The sequence below is a fragment of the Staurois parvus genome, unplaced genomic scaffold (genome assembly GCF_062004578.1).
Source record: "Staurois parvus isolate SC_StPar_1 unplaced genomic scaffold, SC_StPar_1.0 ptg000564l, whole genome shotgun sequence".
Classification (NCBI taxonomy): domain Eukaryota; kingdom Metazoa; phylum Chordata; class Amphibia; order Anura; family Ranidae; genus Staurois; species Staurois parvus.
The window spans coordinates 1,393,252-1,414,952 of NW_028318360.1; the positions used below are offsets into that span (position 1 = coordinate 1,393,252).

Sequence of the window (21,701 nt, forward strand, 5' to 3'; positions counted from 1 at the left end):
TTACAGGCCTCTCTCATCTTTTTAAGTGGGAGAACTTGCACAATTGGTGGCTGACTAAATACTTTTTTGCCCCACTGTAATTCTAAAGGAAATTGAATTAAAAAAAATTGCATAATGTATGACCAACTGCAAGCTGGGCTTTAAAGGAGAAGTTCACTTTAAAATAAATAAATAAATAAATAAACACCCTTTTTTTGGCATGTAAAATAATGTGTATTTACTATTTTTTTCTTTTTTGAGCCTGGAAAGCATTGCATTAGCAACAGGTGCAGTGGTGAGAACATATTACATATTACACCCTAAAAAAGTTGGGTGGAACATGTAATATGTTCCCAGAGGTGAACTTATCCTTTAAAGAGTTAATTAACCTTTACCAAAAAAACTGCCTATGCAGGTAAGGGGCGTCTGTAGACGAAAACACATGCAACTTTGACTAAAGTTGGATAATGCCCTTACTGTAGGTATAGGCCACCTACAGACTGGCTGACAAACTTCTAGAGATGGCACCATCCTGTCCTTTTTGTTGCTAGGATGTTGCTAAGACACTCCAAGCCATTACTGCTCATCCCCACCATCCCAGGAGTGAGCTCTCAAACCCCCACAAATGTGTGGTCCACTATCTTCTCTTTCTAAGCATTGTTGAGCTCAGAGCTACTGTGAAAGGGGACAGATAACATATGCAAGGGGGTTTGAATCAGCTGGAAATGCCTTAGCAATGTCCTAGCAACAGGACAGGATGATGTCACTTTTGTGAGTTTTTGGGCAAGGCTTTCGGGAGGTATGTAAATGGCCCACACCCAGGGCCGGTGCTAGACTATTTTGCGCACTAGGCAAGACCAGCTACGTGCGCCACCCCTCCAAACAAAAAACTAGAAAATATTAAATCAACAAAGCATTAAACTGCACAATGTCTTTTGAGTTGCAAAAATAAGTGCCATAAGATGCCACCAGCACTAATATTAAAGAAGAAATATATATTAACCAAATATAAATTAACTGCGTTAACCAATCAAACAGAGAAACAAAACAAAAAAAGAGACAGATTTTCAAAACTCCACAGTGATCAGCAGCCGCCAGCCGGCTTGCAGTAAGGGACTGAGTCTGAGAGAAACACTGGAATGAGTGATGAGCAACAGCTCAGCTGCTACACTGGCCCCAGACACTGGCATCTTCCTCTGTCCTTTCTTCCTCCTCCTCTGCCGCCGCTCCCCTCAGCTGAAGGATCATTCATGACTTGGCGGCATCCCACACGATCAATCAGCATCCACTTCCCTCACCCCGACCGAATTGTCGGCCGATAAACAAAAAATCGGTCGTTGCCTTTGCCGCCACCAATGTCTACAAAAAACGGCTGTTTTTCATGGATTTTCCAGCATGACCAATAAAAAGAAACGAGAAGATCCACGAAAAAAGGCTGACAGCATTGCCCCACTAACGGCCTGAATATCGGCTGATTTTTCGTGCAAACGAAACCCTCTTGTATTGAACTGTATCGTTGCTATATTGTCTCCCGTTATATTGTAAAGCGCTGAGCAAACTGTTGGCGCTATATAAATCCTGTATAATAATAAATAATAAATAATTATCTGTTCAATACTCTATAAAGTGCACTTTCAAGGCATAGTACTGTACAAAGACATGATTAAAAAAAAATAATAAACCCAGAAATTATTTTCAATGGATTTTCATTCATAAACCGAAAATGACGTTAACCAAGGCGTTTGAAAACCGAGGTACCACTGTATATATTTTATTTATTTATTTCAGGTACTTATATAGCGCCATCAATTTACGCAGCGCTTTACATATATATTGTACATTCACATCAGTCCCTAACCCTCAAGGGGCGTACAATCTAAGGTCCCTAACTCACATTCATACATACACATACTAGGGCCAATTTAGACAGGAGCCAATTAACCTACCTGCATGTCTTTGGAGTGTAGGAGGAAACCGGAGTACCCAGAGGAAACCCACGCAGTCACAGGGAGAACATGCAAACTTCAGGCAGGTGGTGCCAGGGTTGGGATGTGAACCAACGACCCGAGTACTGCCAGGCGGAAGTGCTAACCATTTAGCCACTGTGCTGCCCACAGAATAGAATACACATGTATACAGGGGCGGACTGACAACTCATGGGGCCCCCGGGCAATAGGGGATCATGGGGTCCCTGTGTCCTTACCCACACTCAAAAAAGCCTATGAAAAAGGTACCAGGGGCATCTCATGGGGCCCCCTACTGACCCCGGGCCCTCGGGCAGTGCCCGAGTTTCCAAATGGTCAGTCCGCCCCTGCATGTATATATAATATATAAAATGAACAAAAACATTTTTAAAAACTCCTCCCCCTCACATAGCCTCCCCCTCATACATACATGGTATACATGTGCATAAACAATTGCACAACACATGTGGGGTATCACCATGTGCATGTAAATGGGAGGACTCATGCTAGGGCCATCATGTATGGTCATCTATATGTAGCTCCATGTAAATGCTGTGTGTGCAGACCCATGCTGTACTGTGTTCTCTATGAGCAATGTTATAGTCAGCTGGGCAGGGAATCCCTGTATCTGCTCTGCATTGCCTGTAGCTGGTGACATTTGTGACACCCTTCCCTAGCACAGTCCACAGCCTCCCCTGACATCATACACCTCTATAGGAGGGTCAGCACTGGACCACATTCAGCCAACTCTCATCTATAATATATTGGAAGCCCTGCCTCGGTCATGTGCCCCGGAGCACCAATGAGCAGCCTCGGCCGTCTCTGGTTACCCTGACAACGACAAACATTAACGCTCCCTGGTGGCCGCAATGCCTCTCTGGGAGTGTTAGTTCCGCCCTACTAGTTCAGCTATTAAGTTGAAGGGAGGCTGGCCGCGTTCAGGACTACATTACCCACAAGGCATTGCTCCAGCTTGAAAACCGCACCAGGAGTGTAGAGAATACTTGTTCAGAGGTTCCAATTATCAGAAATAGATCGATAATCAGCGGGGGACACCGAACCTTACGGTATTATCCTATCTTCTTTATCTGGGGACAGTGCTTCATGAAGTTACTATTACTTCTACCAGTTGTAGCTGTACATTGTAATAAGGAGGGTGCAGGAGAGTATACAATGACTTTTATGCAGACCAGAGGCGGACTGACAACTCATGGGGCCCCCGGGCAATAGGGGATCGTGGGGCCCCTGTGTCCTTGCCCAAGCTCAAAAAAGCCTATGAAAAATGTACCAGGGGCATCTCCTGGGGTCCCCTACTGACCTTCAATTTCCCCTCATGTTGCTACAGAAAACAATTTTCGTGGCCAAGAATTTTCGTTTCTTTCCAGGTCACGCTCATTTCTTTTTCGATTACATTTCTTGCACAATTCTCCCATTAATTAGAAATTCATTTGTTTTTCAAAAAATTTCAGACACTCAAATTCGATGGTCGCTAGAAAATTGTCCGTTGCTGTGGCCCCACTAACGGTGCAAAATTCAAATGAAAATTGTTATAAAAGATTTTCACACAAAAATTCTTTCGGAATTTGACCCGTGTATTCGTGTATATGTTTCGTGATTGTGTCATTTTGAACATTTTTTAGCGCTTTTTTGTGCTACTCACATAGGGCAGCCCATTCATTTCAATGGGATTCCTTACCTGCGACAAAAGTGTTCGCACTTTTTTTTAACCCCACATTCTGGCGCATTTGTCCATGTGGACAGCACGGGGTTTATTTACTAAAGCTGGAGAGTCCAAAATCAGACTCCCTTCTGCATAGAAACCAATCAGCTTCTAACCTCAGCTTGTTCAATGAAGCTTTGGCAATGAAACCTGGAAGCTGATTGGTTTCTATGCAGAAGGGAGTCTGATTTTGGACTCTCCAGCTTTAGTAAATAAACCCCCATGTGTCTGCTTGCCATGTTTTGGGTGCTGTTAACAATGACCACGGCTTGTGATTTATGTGTATCTCATAAAGACTTGCATGCGTTCACGGAATGCTCAGGTGTGAATGGGGCCTGAAAATTCAACGTGTACGCACACACATACAGTGTATACACTCACCGGAAACTTTATTCACTACATCTGTTCATTTGCTTAGAAACACAAATTGCTAATCAGCCAATCACATAGCAGCAACTCAATGCATTTAGGCATCTAGATGTGGTGAAGACGACTTGCTGAAGTTCAAACTGAGCATCAGAATGGGGAAGAAAGGGGATTTAAGTGACTTTGAATGTGGCATGGTTGTTGGTGTTAGACGGGCTGGTCTGAGTATTTCAAAAACTGATCTACTGGGATTTTCACAAACAACCATCTCTAGGGTTTACAGAGAATGGTCCAAAAAAGAGAAAATATCCAGTGAGTGGCAGTTGTGTGGATGGAAAAGCCTTGTTGGTGTCACAGGAGAATGGGTCTCATCTCCTGTGTTTTTCTACAAGCAGCCTGTAGTGGGTGGAGCTACTGGGCCCCTCCCACAGCTCTGCTTTCCTGGACAGGCTATGCACAACACAGTGCTGACATCACTGCTACCTTTACAAGGTGATATCTGAGTTTGCAAGGGCATTTGGTGCACACAAAGTCGATTTATATCCTTTTGTGACTTTTCAGGAATATATTTACCTCTTCCCACCCAGCCTAGAGACAAATGACAGCTGAGCAGGAGCTAGGGTTGCTACCTCATCCCTTTAAAACCAAACACATATTATTTCCCCAGGTTCTGTGGCTGAGTACGGTGGTCATTCAACTCACTTAGTGCCTTTTCTGCATTAAATTAGCCTCAGAACCTGTGTAATTATTATGTGTTCAGTTTTAAAGAGATCAGCTGGCAAACCTAGCAGGAGCACTGCTGTCCAAGATGGACATGCAAGTCATGCACTATAGAGGCGATCTGTCACCCACTGTGCCCACTGGAAACAGTGGATGACGGATCATTGTACCGGGCCAACCCCGGTACCATGTAATTGGTCACAGCGATCACATGGCAGTTTTACACAATGAATTACTTTTATTTATAGCCATTTATTGTGTACAATTGTGAAGATCTCTGTGGTTGGTCACAGTGATCACATAGTACAGACAGGGCCAATCACAATGCATCTGTACCATGTGATAGCTGTGGCCAATCACAGCTACCACAATAGTACACAATGAATGGCTGTAAATGAATGAATGTCATTCATAAAAATGAACATCAGTTTTATAAGCAATCATAGTGTTAGAAAAAAAAATTGTAAAAAAATGTTTTTTAAAAAAATTGGGAAAAATGTGTGTGTTTGTATATGTGTGTGTGTATATATATATATATATATACACACACATTTTTTTTTTTACACTGAGCCTTCCCTGCTGCCAGAACACAGTGATTACTGCTTGTGGCTATAGCCGCCAGCATTAATTGCATGCAAAAAATTTGATAGACTGGCTGTACTAAATTTGATTGATAGATTGACTTCATTACAAACCAGCCTGCGCATACATGGATCCAATCTCAGCCATTCTTTTCTGAACTGGTTGAGATTTGATCCTTCCATGGCCAACTTTACTGAGTATGCAACTTCTTTATCTTTAATCCTTGCCTATAAGTTCCAGTTTAAGCTGGTGCCATGATCACTGCCCCAGGTTTCCTGATTCAGAGTGGCTCCTTTCTCCTTCAGCATCCTGTGGAGCCACCATTGCACGCAGAGACTAGAGTTGTGTCTCCCTACACTTTGTGCATCAATAGAAACACACAACCACATAGCTTAGGATGGCAAGGCTCCCACTTGCTCCTCCCTTCTCATCTCCATTCCTTCTCCAAGCTAACAGATGGGCTCTAAACTGCACTGTCCAATGTTAACTCTTTTCTGTGAAGACTAGAAGTTCAGGGAAGCAACACTGTGAGAGCAGGAGCCAACAATATTGAAAGTTGTAAACTGCTGACGTTAAAATTGTAACAAATAGTTTACTAGGGGAGGTTTATTTTATTGTGCCCAATGTGTTAAGCTAATGAATGTTGATGGTTTAATGCTTCTTTAAAGTGGAGCTTTAATCAGTAAATTAAGTCCTGCTAGATCACTTCAGGATGGCCCTTTTTGTAGGTATAGCTATGTCAAACATTAATAAAAAATGCTTATACTGTTTAAAATCCCATAATACACTGTCTCACCCTGCTCTGCACATGCTCAGTTGCTCTCTGTTTTCTAGCATTGTGCCGAAAATGTAGAGGCGGATCTGCCGACAGCCTAAAGATTTACTGCTGCTCAGGGGCTCAGGGCTTCAGCAAAATGGCAGCCTCCAGCAAGAAGAAACGGGAACAATGCTGGAGGCAATTTACAGCACACACTAATTATGGTAGCATAATTATGAATGTGGAATGTTCCTCACTAAAAAACATTATTTTTGATCAAGTTGTTGGGTAAAGTTCCATTTTAATGCAGTGCTCTATTCATACTACATAGTCCATATTTCCCACTACCTCTCAGGAGTGAGTAGGAGAGGGTGGTTATGTTCCTAGATACAGTGGGACCATGGAGAATGAATGTAGCCACCCTCTAACACAGTGGTTCTCAACCTTCCTAATGCTGCAACCCTTTAATACAGTTCCTCATGTTGTGGTGACCCCCAGCCATAAAATTATTTACCCAGTAATTATAATTCATGAGTGTCGTTTTACCTCCAATACTGCTGCTTTCAACACAGTAGCTGCTTTTAACAGAGTAGCTGCTTTCAACACAACAGCTGCTTTCTACACAGTAGCTGCTCTTTACACATCGGAAATATGTGTTTTCTGATGGTCTTAGGGGACCCCTGTGAAAGGGTCGTTCGACCCCCAAAGGGGTCGCAACCCACAGGTTGTGAACCAGTGCTCTTAACAGGAAATCAGATTTGGAAGAGGCTGAGAGCAACAGAAGGGACTCCTGTGAGTTAAAGTAGAACTATAGGCAAAGCTTTATTTTTTTTTTTGGATAGAGTAGAGGAGGGTTAGCCAAAACAAGAAGTGAGAGGAAATCCCTGTAAATTAAGGGAATCTCCTGATGATGGTGGCCTGGTCTGATAAATCCCCTTTTCTTTTACATCATGTGTTTGGCCGGGTGTGCATGCGTCGCTTGCCTGAGGAAGAGATGGCACCAGGATACACTATGGGAAGAATGAAATCTGACAGAGGCAGTGGGATGATTTGGGCAATGTTTTACTGGGAAACATTTGGGTCCTGCCATTCATGTGGATGTTACTTTACACATGCCACCTACCTAAACATTGTTGTTCACCAAGTACACCCCTTCATGGAAACTATATTCCCTGATGGCAGTGGCCTCTTTCAGCAGGATAATGCACCCTGCCACACTGCAAAAATGGTTCAAGAATGGATTGAAGAGCACAACATGTTTGAGGTGTTGACTTGGCCTCCAAGTTGTCCAGATCTCAATCCAGTCAAGCATCTGTGGACTTAAAGCGGAGTTCTACCTGCAAAAAGAAAATAAAAGTCAGCAGCTACAAAAACTGTAGCTGGTGACTTTTAAAATACAGACACTTACCTGTCCCTCGATCCAGCGGTGTCCTCACCATGGCTGGTTTCACCGGCCATCTTCTTTCCCTGGTGCCGGCATCTTCAGTGTGGGCACCCGGCTGTGTCAGCGTGCGGCTTCACAGTCAGTGCCCCCTGAGCATGCACGAGTAGTGCTGCGCTTTGTGAATGGCCCTGTAGTCTTCTGGGACCTGTCATGTGTCCCAGAAGACTACAGGAAGGGAGGGGGGGGAGGACAATTTCCGCTTCTGATCGCCTAGGCCAGTGGTCGGCAAGCCGCTGCTCGCGAGCCACATGCGGCTCTTTACAGACTTTAATGCGGCTCTTCTGTGTGCCGGGCGCCCGCTCCCCTCCCTCCTCTCGGGCGGCCGCCCCAAAAGTCAGGACTCTGCAGCTAGCCCAGCAATGGGCAAACTACGGCCCGGCGGACCTTTTAATCCGGCCCGCGGAGCGTGGCAAACATTGGCTGTCAGGATGTAGACGGGGCAGCCAGGATGTAGGTGGGGCAGCGTGACGAACTCCTCTCACAGTCCGCCCTGAAGACCGGAACGGCGCGGGAACACGGCGAGAGGAACGCGCGGAGCAAAGGTAAGTGAATTGACACAATATGGGGAATGAATTACTATAGGGGGGATGAATTACTATAGGGGGATGAATTACTATATGGGGGATGAATTACTATGGGGGATGAATTACTATATGGGGGATGAATTACTATGGGGGATGAATTACTATGGGGGATGAATTACTATGGGGGATGAATTACTATGGGGGATGAATTACTATGGGGGATGAATTACTATGGGGGATGAATTACTATATGGGGGATGAATTACTATGGGGGATGAATTACTATGGGGGATGAATTACTATGGGGGATGAATTACTATATGGGGGATGAATTACTACGGGGGATGAATTACTATATGGGGGATGAATTACTATGGGGGATGAATTACTATATGGGGTATGAATTACTATGGGGGATGAATTACTATGGGGGATGAATTACTATATGGGGGATGAATTACTATGGGGGATGAATTACTATATGGGGGATGAATTACTATGGGGGATGAATTACTATATGGGGGATGAATTACTATATGGGGGATGAATTACTATATGGGGGATGAATTACTATATGGGGGATGAATTACTATGGGGGATGAATTACTATGGGGGATGAATTACTATGGGGGATGAATTACTATATGGGGGATGAATTACTACGGGGGATGAATTACTATATGGGGGATGAATTACTATGGGGGATGAATTACTATATGGGGGATGAATTACTATGGGGGATGAATTACTATGGGGGATGAATTACTATATGGGGGATGAATTACTATGGGGGATGAATTACTATATGGGGGATGAATTACTATGGGGGATGAATTACTATATGGGGGATGAATTACTATATGGGGGATGAATTACTATGGGGGATGAATTACTATATGGGGGATGAATTACTATGGGGGATGAATTACTATATGGGGGATGAATTACTATGGGGGATGAATTACTATGGGGGATGAATTACTATGGGGGATGAATTACTATATGGGGGATGTATTTTCAGTTTTAAAAATGTGGCTCTCAAAATAAATTTCAATCGTGGTTTTGGCGAGATTTGGCTCAGTTGAAAAAAAAGGTTGCCCACCACTGGCCTAGGCGGTCGCAGCGGAAGTGGGATCGGGTACCTGTCAAGTTCGGGTACCCAAAGGTGCCAATCCTTAATGGGGAGCGGTGGACAAAGGCTTAAAGTGGAAGGAACTTCCCCTTTTGGGTGGAGCTCTGCTTTAAAGGATCTGCTACTGACAGCTGGGCTCAAGATTCCACAGCACACCTTCAGAGGTCTAGAGGCATCCATGCCTGGACAAGTCAGGGCTGTTTTGACAGCAAAAGGGGAACCTACTCAGTCTTAGGCAGGTGGTAAAAAAGTTATAGCTAATCGTTGTATACAGAACTCCATATATAGTGGGGCAAAAAAGTATTTAGTCAGCCACCAATTGTGCAAGTTCTCCCACTTAAAAAGATGAGAGAGGCCTGTAATTGGCATCATAGGTAGACCTCAACTATGAGAGACAAAATGAGAAAAAAAAATCCAGACAATCCCATTGGCTGATTTGGAAAGAATTTATTTGCAAATTATGGTGGAAAATAAGTTTTTGGTCACCTACAAACAAGCAAGATTTCTTGCTGTCACAGACCTGTACCTTCTTCTTTAAGAGGCTCCTCTGTCCTGCACTCATTACCTGTATCAATGGCACCTGTTTGAACTTGTTATCAGTATAAAAGACACCTGTCCACAACCTCAAACAGTCACACTCCAAACTCCACTATGGTGAAGACCAAAGAGCTGTCGAAGGACACCAGAAACAAAATTGTAGACCTGCACCAGGCTGGGAAGACTGAATCTGCAATAGGCAAGCAGCTTGGTGTGAACAAATCAACTGTGGGAGCAATAATTAGAAAATGGAAGCCATACAAGACCACTGATAATCTCCCTCGATCTGGAGCTCCACGCAAGACCTCACCCAGTGGGGTCAAAATGATCACAAGAACGGTGAGCAAAAATCCCAGGACCACACGGGGGGACCTAGTGAATGACCTGCAGAGAGCTGGGACCAACGTAACAAAGGCTACCATCAGTAGCACACTACGCCGCCAGGGACTCAGATCCTGCAGTGCCAGACGTGTGTCCCTGCTTAAGCCAGTACATGTCCGGGCCTGTCTGAAGTTTGCTAAAGAGCATTTGGATGATCCAGAAGAGGATTGGGAGAATGTCATATGGTCAGATGAAACCAAAATAGAACTGTTTGGTAGAAACACAACTCGTCATGTTTGGAGGAGAGAGAATGCTGAGTTGCATCCAAAGAACACCATACCTACTGTGAAGCATGGGGGTGGCAACATCTTTGGGCTGTTTCTCCGCAAAGGGACCAGGACGACTGATCCATGTACAGGACAGAGTGAATGGGGCCATGTATCGTGAGATTTTGAGTGCAAACCTCCTTCCATAAGCAAGGGCATTGAAGATGAAACGTGGCTGGGTCTTCCAACATGACAATGATCTCAAACATATTGCCCGGGCAACGGAGTGGCTTCGTAAGAAGCATTTCAAGGTCCTGGAGTGGCCTAGCCAGTCTCCAGATTTCAACCCCATATAAAACCTTTGGGGGGAGTTGAAAGTCTGTGTTGCCCAGCGACAGCCCCAAAACATCACTGCTCTAGAGGAGATCTGCATGGAGGAATGGGCCAACATACCAGCAACAGTGTGTGCCAACCTTGTGAAGACTTACAGGAAACATTTGACCTCTGTCATTGCCAACAAAGGATATATAACAAAGTATTGAGATGAACTTTTGATATTGACCAAATACTTACTTTCCACCATAATTTGCAAATAAATTCTTTCCAAATCAGCCAATGTGATTGTCTGGATTTTTTTTCTCATTTTGTCTCTCATAGTTGAGGTCTACCTATGATGCCAATTACAGGCCTCTCTCATCTTTTTAAGTGGGAGAACTTGCACAATTGGTGGCTGACTAAATACTTTTTTGCCCCACTGTAGATGTCCTAGCAATCCTTGAATCACATCACATAATTTGCTGATATGACTAAATATTCCTGTTCTTCTTCCAGCCCAGGAACATCTGATGTAGAGATATCTGTAGTACAGTTATTTGAAGGCTTGGAAAATGATATGGAGGCTGTTATCAGATTAGAGTAGAGACAGACAGTGTGTGGGCTGATTGTGGGTACACCAGAAGAAGGAGAGATCAGATGTCACGTTGGTTGTCTAATATAGTGAAAAACATGAGGATGACAGATTTCGGGACGGAGGATGGAAAATGTGGAGTGAGCTGTTTACATCGCATCTGATGCAGTACAGGCAGTGTCAGACCGGTGTGTGCAGGGACAACCAGTACAGCAAGTTACAAGGGATTATCATAAAAACAAAAATGACATCATATACAATATAAAGTGTTTATGCCAAAAATTCCTCATCATTTACATAATTAAAGTGACACTAAACATTATCCTTAGGGCTCATGTACACTGCAGCTGATAAACGCACATTTAGGAGCTTTTCAGCAGCCCCTGAACTCTCCCTAATGTTTTCCTATGTGTCCATGTACACTATGTCGTTTACAGGCAGTTGAGTTTACAGTCATCTGTCCAGACAGAGGTCAGGGGTTCTGCATCCTCCTATGGCAAAATGAAAACCTCTCCTACAAGCTTTAATTAGTGCTCTGTTGGACACTGAAAGAAGTCACAAGACTTCTCTAACTGCTGATGAGAAAAGGTATTTAGCAGTTTATATTTATTAAAATAATTGCATTTCCATGTTGTGTGTACTGTGGGAGACCAGATATAGTGAATGCTGGGTCCTGGGTTTAGTAACACTCTAATCACTTGTTGACCACCGAATATACAAAAACAACCTGGATGCAAGCGATTATAACAAGCTCATGGCTGCCTGCAGTGGTTCCCAGGCTTTCCCATTCCTCCAGGGAACCCAGGAACATGGTAAATAGCCAGAAAAGCTAGATACAGAGGAGACTGAAGAACATCCATTCCCCAATCTACTCTGTGACTAATGAAGCTGGGGACAACAATGACTGCAACAACAGTTTCAGAGCTGTCAGTCCCTGGCTGCTACAGCGCTTTGGAGGGCAGAGGAGAAATTGGGGGTTTAATAGATCCCTGCTGCCTCCATAAAAAGTACCTGTCACCTGCCCACAGCTGTCACAAAAAAGGGCTTTTGGAACCATTGTGATAGCAGTTAAATGAAAAAAAAATATATATATATATATATACATCGTAAAATAATTAAAAAATGTAAAAGCTAAATTATTATGTGAAAAAAATCACTAGTGTTCAGTTCTGTACCCCTACTATTCTGTGCAGATCCTGGAGCTCTGGTACTTGGTTCTCCTAGTGTTCAGCATTTAATTCATCTTACCTGGATGAATGAATTTAGTGCAGAGTGCTTGAAAAGAAGAGGGGGGTTTATAACAGAAGGCCAGTAGGCTGAAAGATGGCACTCTTGCCCCCCACACACTCATTCTATGGCTTGCCTGTATTGGGGTAGCTGCACCCATTTCCTACAACGAAAACAAGTCATGGTCCTAGAATTCACAAATATGAACATAAACAGGAGGAGTGCACCAATGATATCACTTGATTCAGCAAAGTTTATTTGTCAGACAGCACGCATCCTTCCACCTCTGCTGCCCTTCTATCTTGTTTCGCTCATCCGGGACTTAGACTGAGCCCTGGATGACTGAAACGTGTTAGAGTGTTGGCCCGAAGATAGATGGACGCAGAGTGTGCTGTTTGTCAAGTAAACTTTGTTGGATAAAGCAACATCATTGGTATGCAGTCTGTTGTTTGGAGGTGAGTGTTATATGGAGTGGAAACAGGTTCCTGGGCTTGGCACCTGGCTAGCAACCAAGAAAATGGAACAATCGGGCAGCTTAGAAGTGGTGAGATGACGGATGATCATCTTAATGAAAAAGGGGAGGGAGCATTTTGGCATTGGGATGATGCTTATATAGTTACTGACGGGTGCTGAAATCAGGGCCCTGGATAAATGGGTACCACCAGTCCTCCTGTATAGGGCCCAGGCCAGAAGGGGGCCCTGGCAGCTGGTTGATTCGGATGTGGTTGGGGGGGGGTGGAGGGCAATTACTGGAACCATTCCCCTGTATGGCTCCCTCTGCAGCAGCTGAAAACCGGCTTCTCCTCTCCCTCCCGCTGGTTTTTAGCTGCTGCAGAGAGAGCCATACAGGGGATTAATTCCAGTAATTTCCCTTCCATTGCACCTATCTCCCTCCCTTTGCACCATACATTTCCCCCTGCTGCCCAGCCTCCCCTTACCGTGTGTCTTCACCCCCTCAGTGCTGCCGGCTTCCCTCCTCTCCTTACCACCAGCAGTTGCAAGTACACAACAGGATGCTTCAGGAAGGAGAACGGGGGAAGGGTTCGATAAATATGTCACATTTACCAGCCCCTTCCTTTACTGAATGATCACAATGAGTGATCAGTATCAATCACTCACTGTGTTCATTCATAACTGAAGCTTAGTAAACTGTTTTTCTTGGGGGAGAAGGGGACCTGTCAGGTTGGCTGTATGGGGCCCCGTGGTTTCTAACAGCAGCCCTGGCTGAAATGCCAGAGCTATTGTTTGGCATAGCCAGCACAGTGTGTGAATTTAGCAGCTAATATAACTGTATTGACAGCCGGTGTTGCGTGAGACAGACTGAGCCCATGTCACTAGCCAGCAGGACTCAGCTCAGTCTGTCTTGTGCAATGCCGGCTGTCAAAACCGTCTCATTAGTTGCTACATTCTCTGGCAGTGCTGGATTTATTTAACAATATCCCTGGCATTTCAGCACCCTCCTCCCCACCGGCAATAGCTCTCAATGACCCAGTCGCAAGAGAGTTTTTTTTCACCCTGGCGACCAGGCGACTGGGAATTGTTTAGCCCTCCAGTAAGGATCTTGGTATATTACATTTTTCTTGACTACAGGTTTACAATATTGAGACTACTCCAATTTTCACACATTATCCTGAACCTTGTCTACTGACATAATCACTCATCCTTTATATGACTTCAGCACTTGATATTTAGCAGCACTGACATTTCACAAGGCCAAGAAAACAATTTAATCTTCAAGGGTTCATAGCAGCCATTTACGTGAACTTTGTGATGTGGTCATCATCACCGAACAGTGCCGCTTTGTGCAAATAGGTCCATAAAATTAGTAGCATGTAGTGGCATTTCAGGTCACCTGAGCCTGAGATCACCATTCTTCCCTGCAGGTCTTGTATCATTATTCAGTGCGATCGTTCTGCATCTCATTACCTGCTATGCGGCACAGCCTGGTATCAGACACTTATAAAGTACATTACGAAGTGCATCAAGATTGCAAACTGAATCAATGAGCATGACTGTCGTCATAGGGTAAAGCTGTTATATTTATTACAGGAAAGACAAAGCCTGCTTAATTAAACCACTGAGAACACCGGCATGCTGATTTTATTTCTTTATTATACCAAAGATTCAATAAAATATTAGTACTGTTGATTGTACACGCTGTAGCAGGCGAGCTGATCTGCAGCCAAACAATACACCGTTAAAAGATATATATTTGACGTATTTTACCCACCGTGATATTTATAATTCTGTTCAGCCAGTTATGCAATTCACTTAGATCAGGTGTCTCCAAACTACGGCCCACGGGCTACATCTGCTACAAGATTTTATTTGGCCCCCAGCTAGGGTAGGTGGCATATCCTCAATGTGCACTGATTGAGAATAAAGGTGAGCAGAGGCTACCTATGGTTTTTGCTTCTGATTTAAATGGGGACTCTGATGGGGACCCCAATGTAAGAGGGACTGTAATGGGGACCCTGCTGTAAAGGGAGACTCTGATGTAAGGGGGACTCTGATGGGGACCCTGATGTAAGGAGAACTGTAATGGGGACCCTGATGTAAAGGGAGACTCTGCAGACCCTAAGTTAAGGGATTTTGATGTGAGGTGGTCTCTAATGGGGACCCTGATGTATGGGGAACTCTGATAGGGACCCTGATGTAAGGAGGACTCTGATAGGGACCCTGATATATGGAGAACTCTGATAGGGACCCCGATGTAAGGTGGTCTCTGATGGGAACCCTGATGTATGGGGAAATCTGATAGAGACCCTGATGTAAGGAGGACTCTGATGGGGACCCTGATGTATTGGGAACTCTGATAGAGACCCTGATGTAAGGTGGTCTCTGATGGGGACCCTGATGTAAGGAGAACTGTAATGGGGACCCTGATGTAAAGGGAGACTCTGCAGACCCTAAGTTAAGGGATTTCGATGTGAGGTGGTCTCTAATGGGGACCCTGATGTATGGGGTACTCTGATAGGGACCCTGATGTAAGGAGGACTCTGATAGGGACCCTGATGTATGGAGAACTCTGATAGGGACCCCGATGTAAGGTGGTCTCTGATGGGAACCCTGATATATGGGGAACTCTGATAGAGACCCTGATGTAAGGAGGACTCTGATGGGGACCCTGATGTATTGGGAACTCTGATAGAGACCCTGATGTAAGGTGGTCTCTGATGGGGACACTGATGTATGGGGAACTTTGATAGGGACCCTGATGTAAGGTGGTCTCTGATGGGGACCCTGATGTATGGGGAACTCTGATAGGGACCCTGATGTAAGGTGGTCTCTGATGGGGACCCTGATGTATGGGGAACTCTGATAGGGACCCTGATGTAAGGAGGTCTCTGATGGAGACCTTGGTGTAAGGGGGACTCTGATAGGACCCCTTATGTAAGGGGGAACTCTGATGAGGAGGTTTTTGGCCTGTGAATATTTGTTAGATACATGATGTGGCCCTTGTACTGAAAACTTTGGAGATCCCTGACTTACAACATACGTAAAGTCCTGTTTTAAATCTTACGTAACTGGATTAAACTGCAGTATTTTATATCAGCCTGCATTTATACTTTGGAGCTTGTTTATGCAGGGGTCGAGAAGGGCAGAAAAGCAGACAGTTGAGCTGCAGTTTTACTGCCCCCCCCCCCCTGACTGCCCACTTAAACTAAGGCATGCAGCAGTTCAGGACAGTAGGCATGCTGCTGCACAATAATAAGATGGCAAGTTGCTTTCACCAGGTGGTACCATTGCCTAAGGCAACCCATTCAAGTAAATGGAGCCGTGCCATAACCACCCGGCAACTGCTTACAGTAAGGGTTTGGGTGTTAAAGCAAGCATTATTTTTTCTTTACATTGCTTGGAGTCCTTTATTGTCTACTTCATCCATTTACAGGAAGCTGCAGAGGAAGATGACTAATTATGGGAAATGCATTAACTTGATAGTCCATCTTTTGAACAAATATAATGCGGAAAATCAGAGTCTTGAACATTTCTTGGAAGACTCGGCGGAAAACTTGCAGGTAAGACAGTCTACGCCATTTCCCTGTCTGATGGCTTCAACTTTGCTGCTGAACAGTGTGATGTGGGGTCAGACTAGGAGTAAAAATATGACTGACATAGGCAGTACACTAATCCCTACCTGTGTACATCAACAGATATTCCAAGTTTGGTGATAGAGTTCCCACCTGTTCACCTGTCATAGTCTCATTCAGCTTTTTACTGAATCTCCTGTAGATCTATGCTTTAGGTCATGGCACAGAAAAGTAATCCTCTGTGATGATATGCACTTTAAATATGAATGCCTCTTTTAGTACCAGCGTGAAACAGTGATGGTGTACTGACCTCATACTGTTATTTGTCATTAGTGTGAATAAAGCTGGCCATACCTGGAGTGAATTGCAACTGGTTCCTGATGAATTGGCAGGTAGTGGGTGGCCACCTCTCATCTGAATCTCTCGATTGAAAAATTGAAGGACCTGGGCAGAAAATTGTTGGCTGAACAGTACCTGCATCCAATTAGATGCAGGCACTGTTCAGGGATTTTGACAGCTGGTGAGGCCGGCTGTCATAATACAATAACAGGAGATTCCTCCATCCATGCTATGTAGCTTGGATGGGGGCATCTGTTAGATTTTTCTTCAGTCTGCAGAATGAACACAAAAAAATGTATATGTGTGTACCCAAAATAGTCTGAATAGGTCATATGGGCTCACACTTGTATACATAAAGCCTCAGGTAGAATTTCTAGATGTAGTATGTTGTTATGTTACTGTGTTTACATAAAACATAAAGCTATACACGCATACATTTTTCCTCTTCAACCCAAGTCTAAGTACTTGTTCTCTTGAGTGTACTGCAGTGTACACCGTAGATCGGGGGGTCAGCAACCAGTAGATCAGGATCTGCCAGTATATCTGGGCCAGGTGACTGGTAGACCTCGGTCTGAGCTTGCTGACCCGCCATCCCAGAGCATCAAACAGTGTGCAATGCAGAGGGACTACTTGTAAAGTTGGAGCTGTAGTCTGGAGCAAGATCCGTGTAAGTTGATGCTCCTACGTCCTGTCATGTTTGGTGGGTGTAGCACCTGCTAAGTATGACCCATTCAAGTGAATGAGGCCGCTCTGCAATTGCCCTGCAACATTGTGCAGTACAGCAAACAAGGGGTTAAACAAACAGCGGTGTGTTGGTGTGTTGATTTCTCACCACCTGCTTTAAGCCCTTGGACCCCACTGAAGCATGCTGTTGCACGGCACTTGCAGACTTGCCCATATACTTGAAGAATGGGTCTTGGTTGACAGGTGGTAGCACCCAACAAAAGCAACAGTGGGTGTAATTCCTGGTGCAGCATGTGTAGGGGGTAGGGAGTGGTGGGGGGGGGGGTGGTAAAACTGTGATTCAACCACAGGGTTTTACACCCCCCCCCCCCCAACTTCACATGTGAACAAGCCCTTAGGATGCTGCTAAGTCTATGTTGCCTCCTCATCACCTGATTTAAACCCATGATTGCTGTGCAATGTACACGATTGTGACACGGTAGTATTGCCAACACTGTGCCCGGTGATCTTTGACTTCTTCTGTTGTTCAGGTAGAACCCCACCTCTTTAAGGTTGCCTATTCCTGCCGAAGATCCCCTTGCAAGCAGATACATTCATGTCATTTGGGACCCATTGGCTGCATAGACACATCCGTTGCTCCTAACTTGGCATCCATGCGGGTGCGCATCCCCAAAAGTACACTGTCTGCAGTTGGGAGCAACGGCTGTGTCCATGCAGATACTGCATCCCAATCAACATGAAAGGGATTGCCTGCACAGGGATTCATGGAACACCTATGTGCGTAAATACAGCCTTCGCACGGATATACACTATAGCATGCCCATGTGAACGAGGCCTAACAGATTCTTTCATCCATGCATGGATGGAGAATCTCCATTACTGGCTATTGTATTGTGATACCCCAGCACTCGTGGCTTTCTGACTACCTGAACAGCGACCACATCTGATAGGATATAGTCACTGTCTGGATGACCATTTTTCACCTGGCTCCTTGAATTTTTCATGTGAAATTTGTTGAGCTAGAAGACAGGACCACCCGTGGTTCAAATGTTGACCGATTAAGCAGATTAAGTGCCAGTTCACATATATGTGGATTGGATGTGGTTTGAACCACATCCAACCCACATGACATGTGAAATAATATTGCTTCCTATGGTACCTGTTCACATATGTCCGGTGCGCGGTCAGTGCGGATTGAAAGAGTCATGTACAATTTCTTAGCAGTGCGGTCCGTTTCAGGTGCGGATTACAGGTTATTGACTTCTATGGGAACTGTTTCTAAACTGCACATGTCATCAGTTGTGAAAATCCTGACCTGAACCTGATCTAAACCTGACCTGAACTGCTGAACAACTACTGTATCAATTAGCTGTGAGACCTGAGCTTCAATCTGCACTGCACATGTGTGAATCAGCACCTAGTGTTAGCCAAAAAAAACTTATACCAGTTTGGAGTTATAGGATCCCTGCACACGGGTGACGGACCCCATTTAATGTAAATACTGGCATAATTCCCCTGCCATGGTGCAGCATACAACCCCCCATACACATGAATGGATGTACACTGCTGTACTTGGGTGCTATCCTAAATACTAGTACAGTATATGTGCATATACAAAAAATAGAAAGCTCTTTATTTTCTGCATACACCTGTGTGCTGTACTTCTGTTGGCAACCACACCACCGTATACCCAAGTACAGCATTGCACAGACAAAGATGGCGGCATTTACATTGAATGGGGTCAGCCACTTGTGTGCAAAGACTCTTATACATCTGTGGGTGTGGGGACCTCAGTGCAGCCCTGGGAGATAGTGCAAAGGCATTTGACTCCCTACCAAAGATATCCAAGGTGTGGACTGCTGAGCTTCAGACGGCCATTCTGGTTTGGAACCGTTGTAGCCTCTGGTAGTTCAAATTATGTGCTGCTCTAGATTTTATAGTGCCATATCCTACTCTATGATGGGGCTTATTCAGATAGGCATTTGAAGCTTATCCTGGGACCAAGCTGTATTTTGATGCCTGCAACACTGGGAATAATGTCACTACATACTGACCATTTATATTGTCCAGGGGTCTCCAAACTATGGCCATCCAGCTGTTGGAGTACTACAAGTCCCATCATCCCTCTGCCTCTGGGATTCTTGCCTGTGGCTGTCAGAGTCTTGCAAGGCCTCATGGGACTCGCAGTTCCTCAACACCTGGAGGGCTATAGTTTGGAGACCCCTGGTCTAGGCCGAAGGTGAGTTCTATAGAGCGATTGAGAGAGGAATGTGTGACAGCGAAGGGATATGCACATGTATTTAGTTATTTTATTATAGGTATTTATATAGCACTGTCAGTTTATGCAGCACTTTACATATTGTATATTCACATCAGTCCCTGCACTCAAGGAGTTTACAATCTAAGGTCCCTAACTCACTTGCACTGTCAGGTTGGCTGTAAGGTGCCCCATGGTTTCTAACAGCAGCCATGTATGGAGGTACCTGTGCACACACACTACCAAGCCAGGCTGTGTGCGTCCATAGACACACACAGCGCTGGTAGGCCATGCCCATGATCCCTCCTCACAGGAGCTTGGCTGACAGCAGCAGGAGCCTATGGCTCTACTGCTCTCAATTTCTCCTTTGAAAGCAGAACAAGAGGAGAGTGCTGCTGGAGCCAGCAACAGCGCCAGAGTGGTGACAGGAGCCAGGTAAGTGTTCAGGGATAAGGGGGGCTAGGAAAGATATATATATATATATATATATATATATATATAGTGGGTGTTTTTTACCTTAATGCAAAATATGAATGAATGTTTAGAACTTTTAGATGTTAGAACCATTTTACGGTAGAGAGAAAAAGCATGAGAGAGAGAAAAGGAAGAGAACAGTATAGAGAGGGAGAAGAGGGAGAGCGGGAGCTCATCTTCCCTTTCCAGTAGTTCTTGACTGTCTGCCAGCTTTAGAATGACATTTGTAATGAGTCATTTAATTGTGCACTTGAAGCCTGAGCTCTAGTCTCACTTACAGAGAATTTGGGAGTTGAAGATCAGATATTATAATGTCAAATAGATATAATTTGGAACCATAAATCTGTCACCAGAAAATCCTGAGATATAATTGAAATCCTGACGAACATCTGAATCACCCTCCGTCTGAGGAACTCGGAGTATTTCTTTGTGTAATGACAGATGTTTAATCCACTTCATCAGCACTTTGTCAGGTACTGGGCCCATGGTGATGTATGTCAGCTAATTACAGCGTGCTGTCATTTCTTTCTAATGTGAGGCTAAAAGTGAAACGTGGACACATGGAGCATCCGGCCTGAGCAGCCAAAATATGATGTGTGCCAGTAGACACACTAGGGGCCTAATTTACTAAAGCCGAAGGGTCCTTCTTGGGAACACTGATGCCCACTGATGTGCAAAATGCTTTTCAACACATATAGTATACTAAAGAAAAGAAACCCTTTGCAATGGAACTCTGTACAGGCTGGCAAAGGACTGCGTATGGAATTTTACTGAGCACTGCCACCCATTGCCAAGCTTTGATATTCCTGTATGTGTATGTAAACCCTAACCATGAACTTGTCTTGTTTGCTCTGTTAAACGTGTTTTGTTATATCAAAATTACTTCAGTAAGATCCCGTTCACAGTAAAACGCGGTATGAGGGACCCTCATTCCGTGCCAGTTTCCCACTCAGCGCTCTAATTGCACTGCCATTGCAGCAGGTATCGGTGCAAAGTTAACAACCCCCCAAATGCGGTTGCAAAACACGGTTGCAGTGCGTTTCCAAGAGTTGGTGCGGATCAGCGCAATCTCAGCCTATTCAAAATGAAGGGGCTGAAATGGAACTGCAAGGGAATTGCACAGGAACTGCACCGTGGGCCCTAACTGTAATAAACTGTTTACTGTTTTCACACGGGGCTAACTCTGTTTTGATCAGCAGTAGATCTGTCCGCTGATCTCCTGCTGAGCAGAGCGGATGGATGACAGGTCTATGTGCACTCAGTTTATACAGAGTGGACACGGACAGATCCCACTCTGCACTATGGGCAGCTGGTGCAAAAAGACTGACTGTCCGTTTACCACCGACTGCCCTCTGATCCTATCCACCTACACAGAGGAGAATGAATCCCCTTCTGTTTGGTTTTAGAGGACCGGATCAGAGATAGGCGAGTCCGTTTACATCTGCCAGTTCATAGAGATAAATGGACCGT

General features: G+C 44.7%; 1 protein-coding gene across 2 annotated transcripts in view; it reads left to right on the forward strand.

Annotated features, from left to right (window-relative positions):
- The first annotated feature begins 2,885 nt into the window (after positions 1–2,885).
- Positions 2,886–21,701, forward strand: part of CFAP99 (cilia and flagella associated protein 99) — a 158,776-nt gene continuing 139,960 nt past the window's right edge. The window contains exons 1-3 of one of the 2 annotated variants that reach the window (XM_089691513.1): positions 2,904–3,010; positions 11,657–11,807; positions 16,339–16,465. In XM_089691513.1, the coding sequence (XP_089547639.1) occupies positions 16,355–16,465 (111 nt within the window). In that variant the 5' untranslated portion in view covers positions 2,904–3,010; positions 11,657–11,807; positions 16,339–16,354. Of the gene's footprint in view, positions 3,011–11,656; positions 11,808–16,338; positions 16,466–21,701 lie in introns of both variants that reach the window. The other variant, XM_089691512.1, reaches the window with a different exon arrangement.